The sequence below is a fragment of the Phaethon lepturus genome, unplaced genomic scaffold (assembly GCF_000687285.1).
Source record: "Phaethon lepturus isolate BGI_N335 unplaced genomic scaffold, ASM68728v1 scaffold8833, whole genome shotgun sequence".
In the NCBI taxonomy this organism is placed as follows: Eukaryota; Metazoa; Chordata; class Aves; order Phaethontiformes; family Phaethontidae; genus Phaethon; species Phaethon lepturus.
Genome location: NW_010529660.1, coordinates 7969 through 27293, shown reverse-complemented (window position 1 = coordinate 27293; position 19325 = coordinate 7969). Strand labels below are relative to the sequence as shown.

Here is a 19325-nt window from a genome sequence, read left to right as displayed (position 1 = left end):
AGCGTGACAGAGAGTCTCTATTTAATTTGATAGTAGACAGTGAGTATTTCATGTTGTCTTTTCATAGTCTTTAATTTTTTCAGATGTGCAACTATGTTCAAGAGCTGCTTGTTTCTGAAGAGTAAGATGTATGTACCCTAGGTAGCCTTCCACTGCTTTCACTTGAAGTGACTGACAGAACTCTGACCGGCTTTGGCAAGGTCGGTACTTCACTCTCAAAAGCTTGCAGCCTGGTAATTGTTATTTTGCAAGTAATCCTTAGTCTTTTCTATAATTACCCATATAATCCCCTTGTCAAAGGCTCTGGCAAAAGTTCCAATTAAAAATTAAGCAGAAAATATATTTTAGTATATGCAGGCTCAGGTGCAGGAAAGCCTTTAAGTATGTGCCCAGTCCTAAGTGGCTATACACATGATGGCTTGATCTAAATCTCAAATACAGCTAGATTTCAGTTAGTAGCCAGAACGCTCTTCAGTTTGGATGAGACCCACAGTTTAATGTTGAAATGACTTTGGCAACTACAAATCCCAGGGAGCACTGCCGTTAGCATGTTTGTGCAACCGGATTGGCATCCAGCAGGGACCAATGGCAGGCAGAGAATCCAAGAAAATTCATGTGTGTCAGCTGCCAGTATTAAAAAGCGCTGGAGAGAGCTGTAGACCTGAGTGCAAACTGCCCGCTTCCCTGGGCTACTTTTAAACCCTTGTGTGAGCTTTGTATTGATATAATATTTTATACCCTCTGTGCCTCGGCTTGGAAAAGCCCACTGGACTAGTCCAGATGGATGCAATTCTGAACTGCAGACCAGATGACTGGGAAGATTACTACAACTTGCTAGGATGCGATGAACTATCTACGGTAAGAGCCTTCCCCACCTCCCCTCCAGGTTAATAACATTTTGAATGTTCTTGGCTCTCTGCAGGGGGGATTTGAAGTTGTTTATCTCTATAGGCAGGGCTGTTTGAAATGCGTTGTGAACCTTCTTTCTTGTCACTTTTATCTTCTAGGATCTCCCTTTGTAAAGCTCACTTTTCTGATCTGTATACTGACGTTAAGATCCTCGAATAAAGCTTATATTAAAAGTGTCTCATAAAACACGATTGTGTGATAGATACAGCTGAAATAATGGTTTATTCATTAGTTTGGTTCAATGTGTGATATGGTTATGAATCATGAACCAACTGCATAAATTTGACAACATCCAAATAATATTTTGGAATATATTTTGGGATGTAAAAGGTGAAGAAAGCTGTTTATATGCAACTAATACAATGAATGCTCAATAGCTGTAGGTCACTGATAATGCTATTGAGTTTCTCAGGTTTTATACCTTTTTTAAATTTTTCTGAAGACTGTATTCATTGGTTGGGAGGAAGAACAAAAATAATATCCCTTTTTCATTCATCATATTAATGATTTTAAATGCTAACTTTAATGACATTCAAATACTAGTTTTACTAATTTGTTTTGGTAGCAGGTAGAGACTTTATGATGAGATCTAGCTAAGCAATTGTTGAACCATTTGTAGCTAAAACATAGCTAGTTCTTCTTCCTGAAGGTGTCCATATAACAGTTTTTGGATAGTCTGATTTAGTGGTATGCTAATATTTTTTAGTCTAGTTGTTATATTAACTGGAATTGTGTTTCGATTTTGGAAAAGGAGTTTTGATTACTCTGCTGTAATGAAGGATGAATTATTCAGTGTGGATAAAGGCTTAGTAAATTTAATCAGATGCTCTCATTTGTCCTAGTGGCCAAATGCTGGGAAAATACCTCTGTCTCTTCTGTCACTGAAAGCATACTAGTATTACACCTTCGATCTTTTACAGACGGCAATGTAAGGCTTTTCCTGAGATAACTCCTAAAAGTCATCCCAGCAGAGGGCGGTGTTAAAGCTTCTGGGCAGGCTTGCTTCGCAGATGCTATGTCTCATTTTCTACCTCACACTAATTAAGAAAATTAAACCCTTAAGAGCTTAGCAGTTAATGAATAGTTCAAGCACATATGATAATGATTTCTCAAACTGAGAATGAAAATGAAATTAAAGAGATGGAATAAATGCTAATGGGTCCTGAATAATAATCTGTCAAGTATTATTTGTTGAGAGAAGCAGCAGATGTTACTAGATTATTTTTGACATGGGAGTAGGAACTGAGATCACAAGTTGATGGAGTACCATGATTGCCTTCCCTCAGGATAGTGCACACTACTTCTAACGTTTAACAGAAATTTGAAGCATTACAGGTGTTTTGCAATCTCATTACTTTGTATATGGAGTGAAGTATTTGTAGCAGCCCAAGCTTCTGTAGGCATATACAGCACATTCCCAGCTGCAGTACTTTCATCTAAGCTGCTGAATATTCTGGTCTTGATGTGACCTGGTTAAAATTAAGCAGAAATAGTCTCAATTTCTACAGATTTTTCCTTGTATTCAAGTAAACACCCAGGTTGATTCTTGGCTTCTTGTAGAATTGAGCTAATGGACACCTAGTTTGTTTTCAGACTTGAGAAGAAAGGAGGAGATTTAATCTACATACTTCTTCCAAGAACAGTGTTATTCATATACAATATGATATACAGTGGGTATTGGATACCTGTCTTGGTAAAACATCTCACTGAATACTTTATATAAATTTCATATATTTTGTATAAATTTTTATTTCTACTAATTTTTTTAAAACTGAAGACTTCCATGCTACTATTCTGCTACTGCACATATTTTAACTTTGAAGTTCCCCTTATATAACAAAGTTTTAGAGACGGTAGCTAGCTATATAGTAACCAGTTTCAGCAAGGTCTCTGTACAGTGTATATATTTTTCAGCGTCTTACTGACTGGCAATATGCCACCTTATATCTGTCCCTCTGGAAGAAGTTGGTAACTTTTTCAGAAGTTACCAGAGAAGAGCAACAAGTGTAGAATTCTTAAAATACCACTGTAGAGCACATTTTTCCCAGCATATGACAACAAAATCTGGCCAGCTAATTGAGTGAACTGTAATTTTATTCTAAAGAAAAAATGTTATGAGTCTTAATTTTGAAATAAATAATTTCAATTGTATATAGATATCAGGGTTTGAAGGATGAGGAATTTATATAAACAGCCTTTCTAGCATGGGAAAGAATAGTAGTTAATTGATATCTTAGGGCAAATTGTTGTGAAAGCTTAAGCTGTACTGGAATGACATACAGAAGTTTTGGCTTCTGAATTATAATAAGAAGCAAGATAAGAAATAAGAAGATAAGAATCAGAAAATTTGAAAAACTAAGCTGACGCCCACTGCAGCGGTTTCCTGTATTTCATTAATTGTTAGTATGTCTTTGTTTTTCCAGTGGTTGTAATACTTTATGGTACTGTAAACTGTGTGGAAACTTGTAATTAACTAATAAACTAATACTTACTAATACTCTAATACTGATTATAAATTTATTCTATTCCAAGCCAACCTTTTTGCACAGAAAATTAACTTGTCAGGAAGAATGGGAACTGCTAGTTATCTAGCTTTGGGGTATCCAAGATGGAGAAGTCATGTGGTACTGGCTAAATTTCCTACGAAGAGGATATAGAGAAAGCCATCCAGTCCTACAAACTCATCTTCAGCAATACAGAAGGTCTTTGCTTCCTGCAGTGAGACTTGGTTAAAAGTTAGAGTTGATGAAACAAAGTGAAGAGCGACTGAAGGGATGCATTTTGCCTACGTGGTCAAATGTGAGGAAAGGGTTTTGCACACATGATCTTTACAAATTTTTCTTAAAGCCAACTTGCCATATTGGATGACTGAGCTTCACAAAAACAAGAATAAGGATGAGTGCTTGGAAAATGAAATTAAATAAGCAGTGTCGCTGCCAGATGGTTGTTGTTACCTATTTCGCTTGTACTAAAGCTTGTTAAAGTGAGTAGGAAAAAATCTTTCAGCATTCTTTGTTGCTCCTCCCAAGACCTTTCAAAAAGCAAATTAGAAAATCTTTTCTGCGTATATGTATTTACTCACTTTAAGTCTTGACATTCTGTTTAGGTGGAACAAATTCTTGCAGAATTTAAGATTAAAGCCCTTGAATGTCACCCTGACAAACATCCTGGAAACCCCAAAGCAGGTATGTATTTTTCCCTGCTTAAAACCAATCTATTTTTTTTCTTATAGTAAAATGGCTAAGATACTAAATTCAGCCTTAAAACTTTACTAAATATTCTTTTTCCCAAGTATATTTTAATTGCCATGTATATTGAAGCATATTGTCTTTAAATAGCAAGCTTTAATATTCTTAATATTCTTTTCTAACACTTGCACACTCCTAGGTGATAGAGCAGGAAGTCACTTTTTGGATTTTTTTTTTTTCCTAGGACTTTCAATTGTTTTTCTTTCTATGGTAGAACATCTTTTAATCTAGAAATTATTTATGGAGTGTAACCCTTTCTAGACCGATGAAGTTGGCCTGCTTCCATGCTCAGTGGCATTCAAGTGCCATACTTGCATCAATAGTTAATTTGCTTCCATGAACAAGTCCATCAGGAACACATTAAATGTACTTTAGTTTATTTTAATGTAATTTAATGACTGGAAATAAAGAGAAGCCAGCACCACAAGAATAGCCATCTGTTTGCAGAACAGCAGGTAACATTTGTGTTTATGAAAGCGTGCAGTTCATCATACCTGTGACGGCTAAGCAGCACCTGAGTTATCTGGAGACAATCTTACCCATTCATAATCACAAGATAGCTCTAATCAGTGCTCACCGATGTCTGAATAGTTTATATTCTTATAATAAAGGTTGTTCTGATCATAATTATGGACCCCACCAGAAATTTATTGTTGAATAATTAAATATGCTTTCTCTATCGATGTGCCTTCCTAGCCTAGAATCACAGAGTTGACAAGGGGAGAGTTAAAAGGTGAAATGGGTGGGATTTTTCACTTTGACATTCCCTGACAAGGAATGCCCTGAGATTTGGGGTTTGAGAGACACTCTACCACTTATTAACAATAATCTGATCACTAATACTTAATTTATTCTAAATGATAGCACAAGTACCAATGAAACCAATGGAGTCAATTTTGTCAGCAGAAAATCCTGGCTATTGCAGTGGGGAAACAAGAGACTATTCCAGGGCATGGTCCTGTTCTGTCTGTACCACGCCCTGGCTCCTGTCCGTGTGTCAGTCCCGTCCCCGTCCCCTCAGTTAATTGAAGCTAAGTAACTCAAAAAGGGAGGCCAAGTGCCAAATGTTGGAGCAGCTTTGCTTGTCAAGAAGAAATATTTTATGCTCCATTTACCTGAAGATGCTGTATTCTGTATTTACTTTAAATACCTTTTTACAGTACCAGTGAAGGGTTACTTTACATTTTTATTTCATTAGCTTAAAGCTCCAATAAAGAGTAATTAAAGTAGACATTTTATTTGTTGAAAACCAGTAACATTAGAAAAAGGAAACCTAATAGAACTGCCCCCTCAACCTCTTGTCTGTTGTTTGATTTATAGTTATCAACTTTGATGACTGTTTGGCCTTACTGTATTTCAAAAGAAATATCTCTAATTTGTAAACTGGAATAAATGAATAATAATAATACTAGATCACTGCAACATAGGTGACTCATAGATAAAATCTAAATCTTTATAACCCTTCCACAAACAGTAACATGCAGCTGCATCCTTAGTAACCATTTAATGATAAATTACCCTGCAGGGGAAAAAAAAGAGCTCTCATTCATGCAGTCTGGTATTCAAGGTAACATTTTAGCCTATGTAGAAAACACACCTAATAAAATGCACAAGTTACGTGCTGGATACGTGATACGTGTGTTCCTTCCGAGCATTATTACTCCAGTTTCGTTTCCCTTTTTAGGGTTGTCTGCAGGGGGCGACTTGTGCCTTTTTCTTGCTGTACTCTAAGTTTCTCTGAACTTAAATTTAGGCGATTTTGAAGACGGTAGACAAATGAGCATTTTAGTCCTCATGTGAAAAAGGTATTAGTTGTCCACCAAAGGTGCTATGATCCTAAAGCCAGCCAAAACTGTGCAAAGCTATAAGCAGAACAACAACGTACCTTTGTCACTTAGTTCTCCTGTCTCCTCTAGTCTTTTTGCTCTAAGCCGTTGTTGGCAGCTCCCCTTTCACAACTGAATTAATGTCTCTATCCTGTCTCCTCTAGTCTTTTTGCTCTAAGCCATTGTTGGCAGCTCCCCTTTCACATCTGAATTAATGTCTCTGAAAACAAATATTGGCTTTAGTATCTTTTTGGTTTGTGTTCTAGTGGAGAACTTCCAGAAGCTGCAGCAAGCTAAGGAGATTCTTACTAATGAGGAGAGTCGAGCGCGTTATGATTACTGGCGACGAAGCAAAATTACCGTTCCGTTCCAGCAATGGGAGGCCCTGAGCAATTCTGTGAAAGTGGTTGGTGTTGTCTAAGTTTGGTCCTTCAGGAGGAGGGGGAGGTAGAGCTGGTCCAGAGAAAATGGTTGCAGTGAGTGAGGGGATGAGTTACAACCTTTCTGCTGCAGTGGTGGGTTTTGGGGATGGGAATAGTGCAGAGTGATTCCTGCACTAAGGATGTTAAGGAAATTCGGGAAAAATTGGAGGGCTATAGAAGCCCATTCACAGAACAGTTTTAGGCTAGCAGTTTTAGAGTGAATTTATCAAGTTGCTGCTTTTATGTATATTATATGAAGTTTAAGTAATTTAAGGGCTGTTTTTAAATGCTTCAGCACACTTTGCTATTTGTAAGAACCTTTTATTTATTTATTTTCAAAGTTAGGACCTTGTATAATATATTCTTCTTGTGGTATATTGCTTATCAGATTAAATGTTTGCTAGAAATATCCCATCAAGCTTAGTTCAGTTCCAAACAGAAGTCGTTCCACAGACTTTTAACAATAAATCTTTCCGAATCGTCTTGCTTTCAAGGGGTACCTTGAAGTCAAAGCCAGCTTTGAAAATGGACATTTCCTAAGTCACTCAATCTCTCTTTAAAAGGCGTCTGAAGTCATGACAGAAGAAACTGGACAAAGAACCCCTAGAGATTATTTGATGCACTTGTACATTTTGTTCTTCATCCTCACCTGACATAAACTATCCTCTCAAATGCTATTTGCAATATGTAACCATGCTTTCCCCTATCCTGTTGACCTGCAAGCTTCTCCCCAATACTTCTGTTTAACCATTTATTACAACAATATAAGAAAGAAAAGGGAAGTTAATGAAAAAGCTTTTAAAGCATAGGAATTAGTTCTTTATTTGTTATTTTTGCATTTCTTTAGTCAATGCACTGGGCTGTCCAAAGTAAGAAGGACCAAATGCTGGAAGGTCCAGACTTGAATAATAGCAACAACATAACCAATGAGATTTGGACCCAACAGACTGAGAATAATGAAGACGGATTGTCAGATGGGAACAGGGAGCAAGAAGATGTTGCAATTCCTGACGTGAAACCACAGTCTTCAAAGAATCCAGACTCCCCGAGTAAGTGAAACCAGCAGTTACAGAAAATTGCAGTATCCAGGGATTGGCCCAAAATTGAGGCTTTTAGCCATGAGAAATTCTTCTCCAGAATAATATGTTTAACTGGTAGCTTTTTTTAATGTGGTTTTGTGTTGGAGGTTTGTTTTGGGTTTTATGTTGTTTATTATTTATTCACTTTTGAAGCTTTCAGACTGTTCTTCCTCCCTACCTCATGTTTGCTTGCTTGTTTGCTGGTAAAACCAAGAACTGGAGAAGAAGGAAAACAACATAATTCTTCTTAAATCAAAATGGAAAGTTCAGTTTTACTGCTATATCAAAATGAAAAAAAAAAAGCAATTATTTTTAGTGATTTAAAAAAAACCCAAAACTTTAAAAACTGTTAAATAAAAAAGCTGGCCAGCTAGTATTTTCTGTCTGTTGTTTAGGTTACTATGCCTGAATCAAAGTTCAGTTACCACAACGGCCACCCTCTGTTCCTTCAGAAGTTTCAAAATCTTGGGCTTATGTTATCAGAGAACTATTATTAAACAAAGTCCTGTCACTTCTTCGCAGCTTGATCAAACAGGAAATTAAGTTGAACTGTGAGGGTAGCAAAACCTAATTTAATCTCATACATTTGTGGAATGCAGAAAATAGATAAGAAAATTCTACAAACAAATGTTTGTGAGGCATAACTGAAAATTTTGTATTAAAAATTATCCTTTGTAACATTATACTATTTTTGGTAATTAAATCATCACTGTATCCTTTGTAGAACAGTAAAATTTCAAAGTAAAGAAAACATCATCTTGTGTCTCATAATGGTGAGCTTTGTTTGCCAGCATTTTCTTTCTCATAATTTTTTTAAGTTTTAATTTAATTTCCATAGATTTGAATGGGAAAAATATCAAACCCATCAAATGCCTACGTAATTTATCCAGTGGGCATATGTTTATATTAATAAATGTTGATATTAGAGCATTTATTTGACACGATCTGTATGCACTTCAGCATTCATACTTGATGTTAGGATGTTGATAAAGCTTTTGCTTTCATCCAGGAAAATTTATTATATTGGTTTCCACTTTTAAACCGGGATATTTTCAGTTCCTGTCTGCTGGTCTGTAAGAATTATGGACTTCAACTCCGCATAGCTATTTCAGCCTAAATAAGAGATTTTAACATGAAGTCTGGTAATAGGTTTCAGCTTCCTCATATAGGAAGATCACATTTTAGTATTAACAGCCCACAGATCATAAAAACATAGCACAGGGTGTGACCAACTCCTTTACTCCCTTGTATTTGGAAAGGGCCATCTATACCTTCCCTCCACACTGCTGCCTTTCATGTACTTGGAGATTTATCATGTTACCCTCTATCTCTTCTTCTTTAGATTAAGCAAGTGCAATTTTTTCAGTTTTTCTCTGCAAATACTCTTTTCTGGATTGCCATCGTTCTTACTGTTCTCCTTTGGACTCTTCCCAGCTGACCTGTATCTTCAAGTTCAGTGTTTGCTTGAGTTCTTGTTCAAACAGTGCCAAGAATATAGAAGTTGTCCCTGCTAGTCAAAAGCACTGGAAGTGGCCAATTTTTTACTTACTTTTTTTGGGGGGAAAGATTATCAAGTATTATTTCAGACAAGTTAGTTTTTTACATGTTTATAATAACTGACTTGCCTTTCTGTTTTTTCTCAGGATTTTCGGAGGCAAATTACTGGCACTTGCGTTTCCGCTGGTCAGGGGATGCTCCATCAGAGCTTCTGAGGAAATTCAGAAACTATGAGATCTAAAATGCAAAATATACATGAGCATGAGATCATCTGTTCAACTATTCAGTATTTTTTTTTGTCAGCAGTTATAAGTTATTTGTATTTTGTATTCATTCATTGTGATGTGAATGTTGTTTGAATAAATGTCTTTAATACTGATTTGTTAACACGCATGCTGTGAGCACTACAGATGGAGGTCTTTTTGTTTAATAAGCAAATTTTAATAAGCAAAGCCCTTTTCACTATTAACATAAAATGATTTTATGAAGTTATCTAGTACCTTATATATTGTTTCTTGTATTCCTAAATATTGCGTAGTGAATAATATTTTTTTTCAATAATGTGATGTTATAAAGAATATACTTTCTGTAGAACCAGAAGTCAATGTTAGACTCCAGCCTATCATCCTATTCAGAGATGATCTTCCGAAAGCTGTATGACAAGGAACCGTGCTTACTTCTAAACTATGTACTCCGGTTCACTTCTCCATTGCCTTGTACTTATGGTAGTGATTTATAATGCACGCATGCACAATGCTATTACAAACTTAACTTGTTGGAGAATTGTGATCTTATGATATACATGAAATAAGAACCTTATTATCCAAGAAGGTCACTGTGGTAGATCAAGCACTCTTAAAATTCATCACTTGCTTTCTATCTTAACACGTACACTTTTTGCACCAGCTATTTATTTTGGAAGGCAGTTCCAGAACTTCACTTCTCCAGTTAGCAACTTTCTTCTTCTTAAGATTTATTGGTGGACAACTGATACTCCTTGTATGTGTGCCAGCATTGTCCTGTGGCTTAACAGTGATTTCCCTCCCTGCTCTGGCCTGGCAGATGGGGTCTTATCAGGGTTTTGTACGGTGAGGAATGAAGAATCAGGCCAGTCAGCCTTAATGTGTACAAAATCTCACATGAAAGGTTTTTTGTATTTTTGGCAACTCTTCAAATTCTATATTGTGTTTATTTATTTTATATTTGCTTTCTTCTTTGTAAACCTGGCTAATATGTCAGGTATTGACATTGTATTTTTTGTGCAGGCAAGTAATTCAATCAGCAATGAATAAAACTGCATGCATACCAAAAGGGGTTGTTTTCATTTTTTTGGTTGAAATCCTCTACCCACCACAGAGACTTCTTTGGAATTTCTTGTTGTTTGTCCCCTCAGTGGGTAAAAGCTTAAGGGAGTCCAGTTATGAATCTTGGGCATCTCCATGGAAAGTCTAACCTGAAAAGTGCAGTCTTCTGCCAATATGGGAACAATATTACGATGTCTGTCTCTCCCTGGAGCGGCACGTTTGGCTCTACCGTGCAGGAGTAAGATGTGCTGACCGACCCACGCTGCTTCTCCTGTTTATAGCCTATTTACTATAACTTGTAACACAAGTGCCTGCCAGTGGAACCCTGATAATATGTGTATCTCATTAACCTCCTTAGTATATTTATTCTGGTGCCAGTTTTATTTACAGGGGCTGATACCAGCGTTAATGCTGGTTGTGTTTGTAACAGTTTATGAAAGCTCAAAGTACTGTTGTCCTGCTGATACAGCTACATTCATCCTAGACTTGATGGCATCAGTAGCAATAGCTGTTTTTACAGCACATCATCCTGCTTATCCAAAATCTCTTTTTTATATTCTACATGTGTATTTTGCAGCTGAAAATATTACAGAGATGAGATTAATAATTCTCTGTAATACCTGCTAAATGTAATTACAAATTTTCTTCTAGTGCATATACTGCTTTGCTTTGTGTAAAGGTAATTTGCTCACGAAAGAGTTTCAATCCACTTTACAGGGAGGACTGTAATGTCAAACAGTAGTAACAGAAGAAACTCTAGTTCATGCGAAGGATACAAAGTAATAGGGTACGATTTTTCTCTCTTCAACAAAAAGATGGAAATGCAACCAGCTGGAGTGCTTTGAAGGTGATGGCAGCTCAGATTCTCCTCTCTCTGTTCAGCTTGCTCATAAAGGTAAAAGGAGGTAGTTGGATAGATGATTTAGTACCTAACAGCTGGTTTCCCTTGAGAAGTGAGTATACAATAGATCTTTGAACAGCAAACTCATTTTTCATGGCATTAAAACTGATGTCATTATTAACCAATTATTACCTGGTTTGTTTTGACAAAGCACCTTTAGACAGTTGTTCTGGATGAATAACTGCAGATTTCTGGAAGACTCTTAGCCCAGCAAAAGCTGATGGCAAAACTTGCATTTTGCAACATACTGGAGATCAGTACTTGTATTTGCCTTAGTGAGGGGAGCAGGTTATTAACTGGTGCTCTAGTACACTGATACAGACTTTTTTTTATTCATGCATATATTTAACTTGAAATGGTCTAATTTTCTGTATTTTTTAAATAGAGTTGAATTAACCAGTTCCTAGCAGAGCACACCCTGAGGTACTGGAAAGCACGAGGAAGCAGTGCAGCCTGTTTTGCTTTCTGGGACAGCACCGGTGGGACCTGACCTGTTGGCCAGTAAGAACTGCTAACTGGAATAAATGGGCAGCCCAGTTCTCCCTCATGGGAGTAGGAAAGGAATAAGCACCTGACAAATTACTCAGTGTTAGATCATTTAGGGCCCACACCCCCAAACATAAACTGCTTATATTTTTTAAAAAAATATATAGTATTTTTAGAAGTTTTTTTGCTAGTAGCATGAAAAGATCCAGCAACTGTCCCACGTGACATTATCCACAATACTGTGGTGCCTTGGCCTCTGCACTAGTAAGCACGTAACATACTTAAAATGCTTAAATATTATTTGGAGCAGGGGTCATAAGGTGGATCTCTCAACCTCGGCGAAGGTGTGATTAACAGGTAACAGTCAGGTATTCCTGGTTTTTCAGTGGCCAACAGAAAACTTAATTCTCTTTGCAAAGTGGAAACAGCTGCAAGAGCACAGTTGTGGGTGTGGGGCACAACAGCAACAAACCCAGCTACTATATATTAGAACTCAAGTCTGGGAGTCTTAAGTTGGGCAAGAGGGCAGCTACTTGCAAGGGGTGGTAAAGTCCCAGTTTCTTCTTTAGCACTACCTGTGAGTTGTTTAGGTAGGTAACAAAGGGTCCTCAACCTTCTGGGGTGGCTGAGGGGTCTGACTCAGTGCGTGCTTCCAATACACAGCAATTGAGCACTACCATGCTTGAGTGCTTTGTTAGCTATAGTTCTAACTGATTTAGCTTAGCTTGGTATGAAAATAAACTGACCTGTGAAGTGAGCCTAGATCCTCTGGAGTCTAGTCAAAACTACTGATTAAACTTGGACATTACTGGACTTGTGAGGGCTGATGAGATTTCAGATGGAAGTTATGAGATAGCAGATGGGGGTGCAGGTGGATGATGATGATAATGAAACACAGAGAACAGGGCATGTTGTTTAATACTGTGTTTCCATGTCTGTGAAGCTGTATCAACCAGTTTTGTAATATCAGAAATTAAGCAGCTATTTAGCCAGCTGTTTACAATGAAACTGCACAGCTCTCAGGAACTCTTGAATTATATAAAATTAATATATCTTTAATTACTGCTGTCATGCCTGTTCTTGTGCAAATGCTGAATATATAAGTCTGAGAATGTTCTAGCTCTTCACAAACTCTTTGTTTTGCCAGTATCTGCCAAGTTGTTTTGCCAACATTTCCCAAGTGGCAAAGTAAGAGTTAAAGTTTTGATGATGAATACTGATAGTGTATGGCTTAAAATCTCAGGCGGAGTAATGCGGAATGATATGTAAGGTTGTTTCCTGGATGATTGTTTTCCTGTTTGAAGGTGGCGGGAGAGAAAAAGGCATTTTCTGTGTTCTATAATAGAAGCAAGTATCCTGATGATTAAAACAGATACTGGGTAGCTTTAATTTCCTGAGCATGCACGTTGCTATCTTACACTTTCATATCCTGAAACGAGAGACAATAATGTTGGGAAGGTAAGCAATGAAGCTGTTGTAAAGCTGATGAAATTACACAGCAAAAGATAAAGCAACTCGGTAAGCTGTCAGGCTCTGTCACTGTTAGATGGGGTGATATTTATCAGTTAGTTAATGCTGGGTATTGTTATTGCAGCCCAGTGTACATGCTCATCCTGCTGCTACAAGAGCTGCCACGCCTGCCCCCTGATTGTAGGCACTGCCTATGTTTGTTCTTTCACCTTCACTATATGAGTCTCTCCTCCCTCCCGTGTTAATGAAGATGAGACTCTTCATGTGCCCTGTTCGTCCCAGCTTTGAAATGCTTGTGTCTGAGTCATTACAATGGTGCACAATACAGACTGGGAACTTTTACACGTTTTAGGTCTCCGATGGATATCATAACCTGTCACAATTGATGGATGCTGGAGAAAAATTTTCTTTCTTCTCTATTCCATCTTCACAGTGGCTTGCTCTTGTTCCCTTCTTTTGGTGGAGCAGTAAGGAAGAGGGGCTACTTCTAGAAAATGAAATTTGCTGCCAATATTTGGAAGGTTTCCAGTCATGATGTGCGATGCAGTTCTCAGTGCTTTGGACAAAATTATTTGCTTACCGCTTTGCCAAAACTGCTTCTCCAAAAATATCGGAGGACTCCTGGCACCAAAGGCAGACAGCTTTCTTAAAGAGATGCAGTTTGACTCTCAGGCATCAATCCTTACGGAAACTACATTCACTTTGTCAGGATTGTCAGAGCTGGTCCTTTAGTAGCAGTTAATTTCCATGCAGCCCCCCCCAAACTTATGCTGGGTAGAGGACTGTCAGCTCCCCCTTTTCACCAACTTTGTGTGAACGATATCGATGGGACGGGGGAAGCAGGAGAATGAGCAGAAAGGTCCAGAGTAGTAAGAGACTGCTCCAGCTGGTTGGGCCTGTGCACCTTTGGCTCGCTCTGCTACTTGCAATCCTCACTTTCAAAGGATCTGTGTCTTCCCCGGGATTCCTACGTCTGCCCTTGGCCTGCCACCGCCCAAGGACTAGGCTGCTTGCTTCAGTGGGGATAGCTGATGATAAAAAGGAGCCTGAACATCTTGAGCATCTCTTTGCTTAGCTGGCTGGAGGCACCTCGATCCCTGGAGGTATTGTGCAGTGGGCAGGTTTGGGGAGGAAAATCGCGCCGAGTGGCAGAGATAAGGAGCAGTACCATGTTGAGCCCATATGTAGCTTCTGGGGTCTGGACTCCAGCACCAGATTGATTACTGCCTTGCTCTTTCTCACTCTTATAGCTGAGGTTTAAAAAAGGGAAGCGGATCAGAACAGCAGCACTTTAACTCTTTGCTACAAAATGGAGATGAAAAATGATAGGACTCAAGAGGAGAGCACTGAACACAGAACACTAGTGCTGCTGATGCATATATAGCTTTAGCAGGCCGTTTGGCAGTCGCTGATTACTTTCTTCTGTAATTACAAAAAAATTACAAAAAACTAACTGCAATTAAAACCACATGGTTCTTCCCCTTTAGTGCCTCAATGGGAACATTTTCATAAATCTTGCTTGAAGGGTGAGGGTGGGAAATAACTTGGATGTTCGCTACTGCTCTTTTTTTCAACTGCAAATTTTAGGAAAAATAAATTTCAAGGAGAAATGGTTCACCAAATGCAAATACTTCCCTAGACAGAGGAGATTTTTGTTGCTTTTCTGACAGACTGGCCTCTCATTTTCCAATATCAAACTTAAAATAAGCACATCTTTTGGTGTTGGTCATTTGACATTTACATGCCCAGCAAGGTCCCAGTGAAAAGGACATCTTGAAGTTGCAAACTTCCTAATAAATTTTTATTGGATTGGTGCTTTGTCTTCAGATTTATTAAAGCAATGAAACATGTCTTTTGGAAATAAGACACTTGAAGTGGTCACTAAAAAAACTGGCAACTCCTTCAGTGACGCAGTAGAAAAGAAGGATTTAGTGCAAAGCTTGCCCACGGTGTTTAGTGCTTTGACTCTTTTAATACTGGCTTTTTATTAATTTGGAATGCTACCCAAAACTGCATTACACAAAATAGAGTTTCTCTCATCTGTTCCAGATTACAGGGGTGGGTGGGATCTTCAAGTTCTAAAAGAACAAAAAAGAGTTTAAATTCCTGACTGATTAAACAAAATCAAGCCTTATATGTGGAAAAGAAATTATACTTTTTAAAACTTGTTTTTTCATGGTTATTAGTTGCATAATAACATCTATGGGTTTTTTTTCCCCTGATTGCCAGATATTGTGTGTGTGCACTTCATGCCTGTGCAGAAAGCCATAAAAGACAGGAAAAGATGATCTAGGACCATCTCACTGGAGGTCTAGGAGTAATCAGACCGGCTTCCTTCATGAAAGGGAAGGTTTGACGGAGCAAATGCATTCAGTATAGAGTAGCCTGCTACTGACAACGTTTTATTTATTTTGTGTCAGCTGCAGGACTTGGGGCAGGACAATAGCCCTTTGGACAAATTGGGACACTGTGTGTAATGCACTGGATTAATCGGGAGATCTGCACTTGGACAGTCCTGTCCCATCTACACAGGACCTAGAAGGTGAGCTGTGGAAAGAACACGGATCCCAATGTGCCCTTCTCCCACTTACACCAAGTGCTGTTTATCAATCACAAGTATTTTAGATGCAATGCCCTGGGTACTACTTTTATTTCTAGACAGCAGCAGGGGAAGAGTGTGTAGGCAAGGCCTAACAAGTTGCAATAGGATAAATACTAGATAATCCCTCTTGTCGCTGTAGGGGCACGCTAATAATAAGAGAAGACATGAGGAGTAAAACCTCCACAATATAAAAGGACAGGGGGAGGGGAAAAAAAAGTAACCCCCACCGGGCCGCAGCGAGCAGGGTTCGAACCTGCGCGGGGAGACCCCATTGGATTTCAAGTCCAACGCCTTAACCACTCGGCCATCGCTGCTGCTGGTAATAACGTGCTAGAGCTGAACGCCTTCTCGAGCGTTCCGGCGGCGGAAGTTCCCGCCCCCTACCATGCGAAGAGCCAATGGGCGCCGTCGCGTCTCAGCGCCGCACAACTGCCCTGGAACCGCGCAGTGGTGCCTGTAATGGCCGTCTCGCCGAACGCGGGCGAGCAGACGTGTTAGTTACCGCTATCAGCTTTTTAAAATTCCCTTTTTTTCTTTTCTCCCCAGTTAAAAGAACTCGGTTTTGCTCGGTAGCTCGAGTCAGTGCACAGGCGCCGAGTAGCGCGAGGCTTTAGGCAGGTGAAATCAGCGCCACCTTTCATACAGCGGCTTTTCGCGGCTCTCCGCATCCGTTGTCGCTGTCGAGAAGACAGCGGTGCATGTCACTACACTTTCTAATGTAGGTAATAATTGGAACAGGTTTCCCATGCAGCTATTTAGCTCAGGAAAAATAAACGCAAATATATATGCTGCTGGGTTATTCAACCTGAAACATCTATTCCCATAAATTAAACGTGCCTGGAGTGTTTGCATGCACAACCTGAGTGCACGAGTGGAGGTGCTGCCAGTGGCTATTGCAAAATACAGTAACTATTAGGCACTGCATTAATTTTTACAGTGGGGTTATTTGATACTACACGTTAGTGAATATTCTTCTTGCACTTTAACTGCATAGGGTTCAATGCCATTGTTGACATCTGTATATTTCTTCTTTCCTGTATGTCTTTTTGTGTTATTCTGGATATTAAAAAAAATACAATGATCAAACTTAACTTAGAGTTTATGCTTGTGCTGTTTGCTGTGTTTTAGATAACGAGGAGCATTTAAAAATATTAACATATAAAATGGTCCTTATTATCCTACTCTGTATCCCCTGTCCAGCTCAGTAGCTTAGCATCATAATCTTTGTTTAAATTGTTGGTTGTTTAATGTGTTTATACCCAAAGTGATTTGGACCATTTTGCTAATGTCCGTGTAGTTTTGTATGTTTGGGCAAGGCTCTCATAAGCTGCATTATGCCTGAGTAGATGCTGTCCTTCTCCCATAGCGTACCTGGCTTCATATACATGAAGACAAAAAACATGATTATATCAACTTTTTACAATTATGTAAATTGCAAATGTGTGAAGAGCAGGGTCAGGAAAAGTAGTGCCTTCAGTATACCCCATTAGAGTCACGGGGAACTTCTTAAGGAACAGACATAGAAGTGGAGACAATCAAAGATCATGTTTGCTGGTGGAAAAACAAGTACTTCTCAGGTGTAAATGCCAGAACAGACTTGTTGGGACTTTTAGTACAAAGCTTTTTTTTTTCTTTCTTTCTTTAAGTTGATTTGAGGACAAGGAGCAGTGCTGTTTACTTCTCCACTAATGGATTCCTGCGGATTTGTTTTCTTTACAGAAAATAGAGTACTTGAAATCCATACAAGTAATTTGTTTTAGGAAGATCTTACGAAATGAAAGAACATTTTTGCTATTCAAAGCCAAAGGAAACCAAATTAGAACAACACACGAAAGTTGAGATTTGGTAATACACCTTCAAGTAAGGGTATTTGTTCTAACTGTTCCTGAAGGGACTGAACCACAGCTGTTGGTGTGTTCCCCCCGCTCTGGACAGATATTTATGCATATGTGGTATATACCGGTTTTCATATGCTCCTTAGATGTATTTTCCTCACAGCACATGCAGGATGGATAGGACTGATTTCCAGTCATTCATCACGCAATTTGAAGCTTTGAGCAAACTCTTGGATATTTCTAAATCCTGGATGGTTACACAAAATATTCACCTTCTGAATAGATGACATTTCCAGGATGAGTAAAAGGGCAGCAACCTAGACATATGTTCTGGTCATGAATGAAGGACTTTTGCTACTTAAGGCTGTTTAATGACCTAAAGATCCATGCAATAAATGGCATGCTACACCCTGAGTCTTTTATGTTATTTGCACAAAGTTATTTTACCCAGAAAACATTAACAGAAAACTTACAGTGCTCTATAGTTTGAATTTTGCTCACTTACTAAGGACAGGTGGTAAGAGGGAAAAATTCCCCTTAGCTATAAGAAATATAAAATACGCCTTCCCTGCTTTTTTAGACCCATTGTTCTGTTATTCTTGTTGAAGAAATGTACAAAAGAAAACCTATTATATTACTGGGAGTCATACATTAAAATGTTCTTAAAGTCTAAATCAAAATGGTCTTATTTTTAGACTACAGAAACAATTCTTGTATTTAATTCTACTGAAGTAGTACTTTTAGTACTAATTAGTACTTAGTACAGTGGTTTCTGAGAACTCTAGACAACATTTTCCTGTACTTAATTGAAGGAAGGCCGTCTTTTTTTAAATACTCGCTTTTCCTGACTGAAATGTTAAATACAATTCTTTAGTTAAGGTTTTTTTATGGCTTTTTTTATTAGGATAATTATTCTGTAAGCTGAGAAAATAGGGGAATTGTTACTTATGTACAGGGAGGTTTTGGGCTGCATAAGAAAAATGTTCAAGAGAAAATGAGGAATCTGTACATTTGTTGCTATTTTATGTGGGTTTGATAGCAAGTGAAATCAATGTGATTGCTATCATTAATGTCTGTACTATGCAAGTATTCACATCACTGGAGGTCTCATGCTATTTGACCTCTGATCTAGTAGCTGCCCCAAACTATAATAGCACAATTCCTGTGTCTCAGGAACGAAGTTAATTGGCATCAATACTTAATTATGGAACCATGTTTTGGAGTTTGTATTTGATCCCCTTGCCAAGACATGTGTTTTACATCTACTGAAAATTATGCTGGAAAGACAACTATATTCTGAAGCCATGCAAAATGCAGAAAACCGAAACAAGACACAGCAAAAATAAATTACAGTGTGGTCTCAGTAACAAGAGAACTTACTTAACTTGGAAGAAAGAGAGGGGTGGTTATAGACATTAACTGAATACAGAGCTCAGACTATACTCAGGCTTTGGATTCAATGGAAATGCCCCCACTACCTATTAGCAAATCCAAGCTGCTTCTTTAAACCAAACTTATTTGATGCCAAAAACAAGGTCACTGATCTGGGCTCACGAATGGCAAGACTGTGTCCTCTGGAGCACTGTATACTTGAGCGCAGTTTTGTGCTGTGACACAGAGACACACAGAGTGCTTACAAATTGCCCACCAGGAAGCCCTTGGGTGGCTGACAGCTATGTAGGAATAGCCAATGCATTTCTAAGACCACTGAGGTCTGAGGGTTTGGATCTGGAGCCTGAGGAAACA

General features: G+C 38.4%; 1 protein-coding gene and 1 non-coding gene across 2 annotated transcripts; one reads left to right on the top strand and one right to left on the bottom strand.

Annotated features, from left to right (window-relative positions):
- Positions 1 to 646: 646 nt before the first annotated feature.
- DNAJC12 (DnaJ (Hsp40) homolog, subfamily C, member 12) lies at positions 647 to 9348 on the top strand. Its single transcript, XM_010284012.1, has 5 exons — positions 647 to 858; positions 4016 to 4094; positions 6250 to 6389; positions 7253 to 7454; positions 9128 to 9348. The coding sequence occupies exons 1-5, from the start codon at positions 781 to 783 to the stop codon at positions 9220 to 9222; spliced, it is 594 nt and encodes a 197-aa protein (XP_010282314.1). The 5' UTR covers positions 647 to 780; the 3' UTR covers positions 9223 to 9348.
- A 6628-nt stretch (positions 9349 to 15976) lies between these two features.
- On the bottom strand, positions 15977 to 16058 carry TRNAS-UGA. The gene has a single exon. It is a non-coding gene; the product is annotated as a tRNA-Ser (tRNA).
- Between the last annotated feature and the right edge of the window lie 3267 nt (positions 16059 to 19325).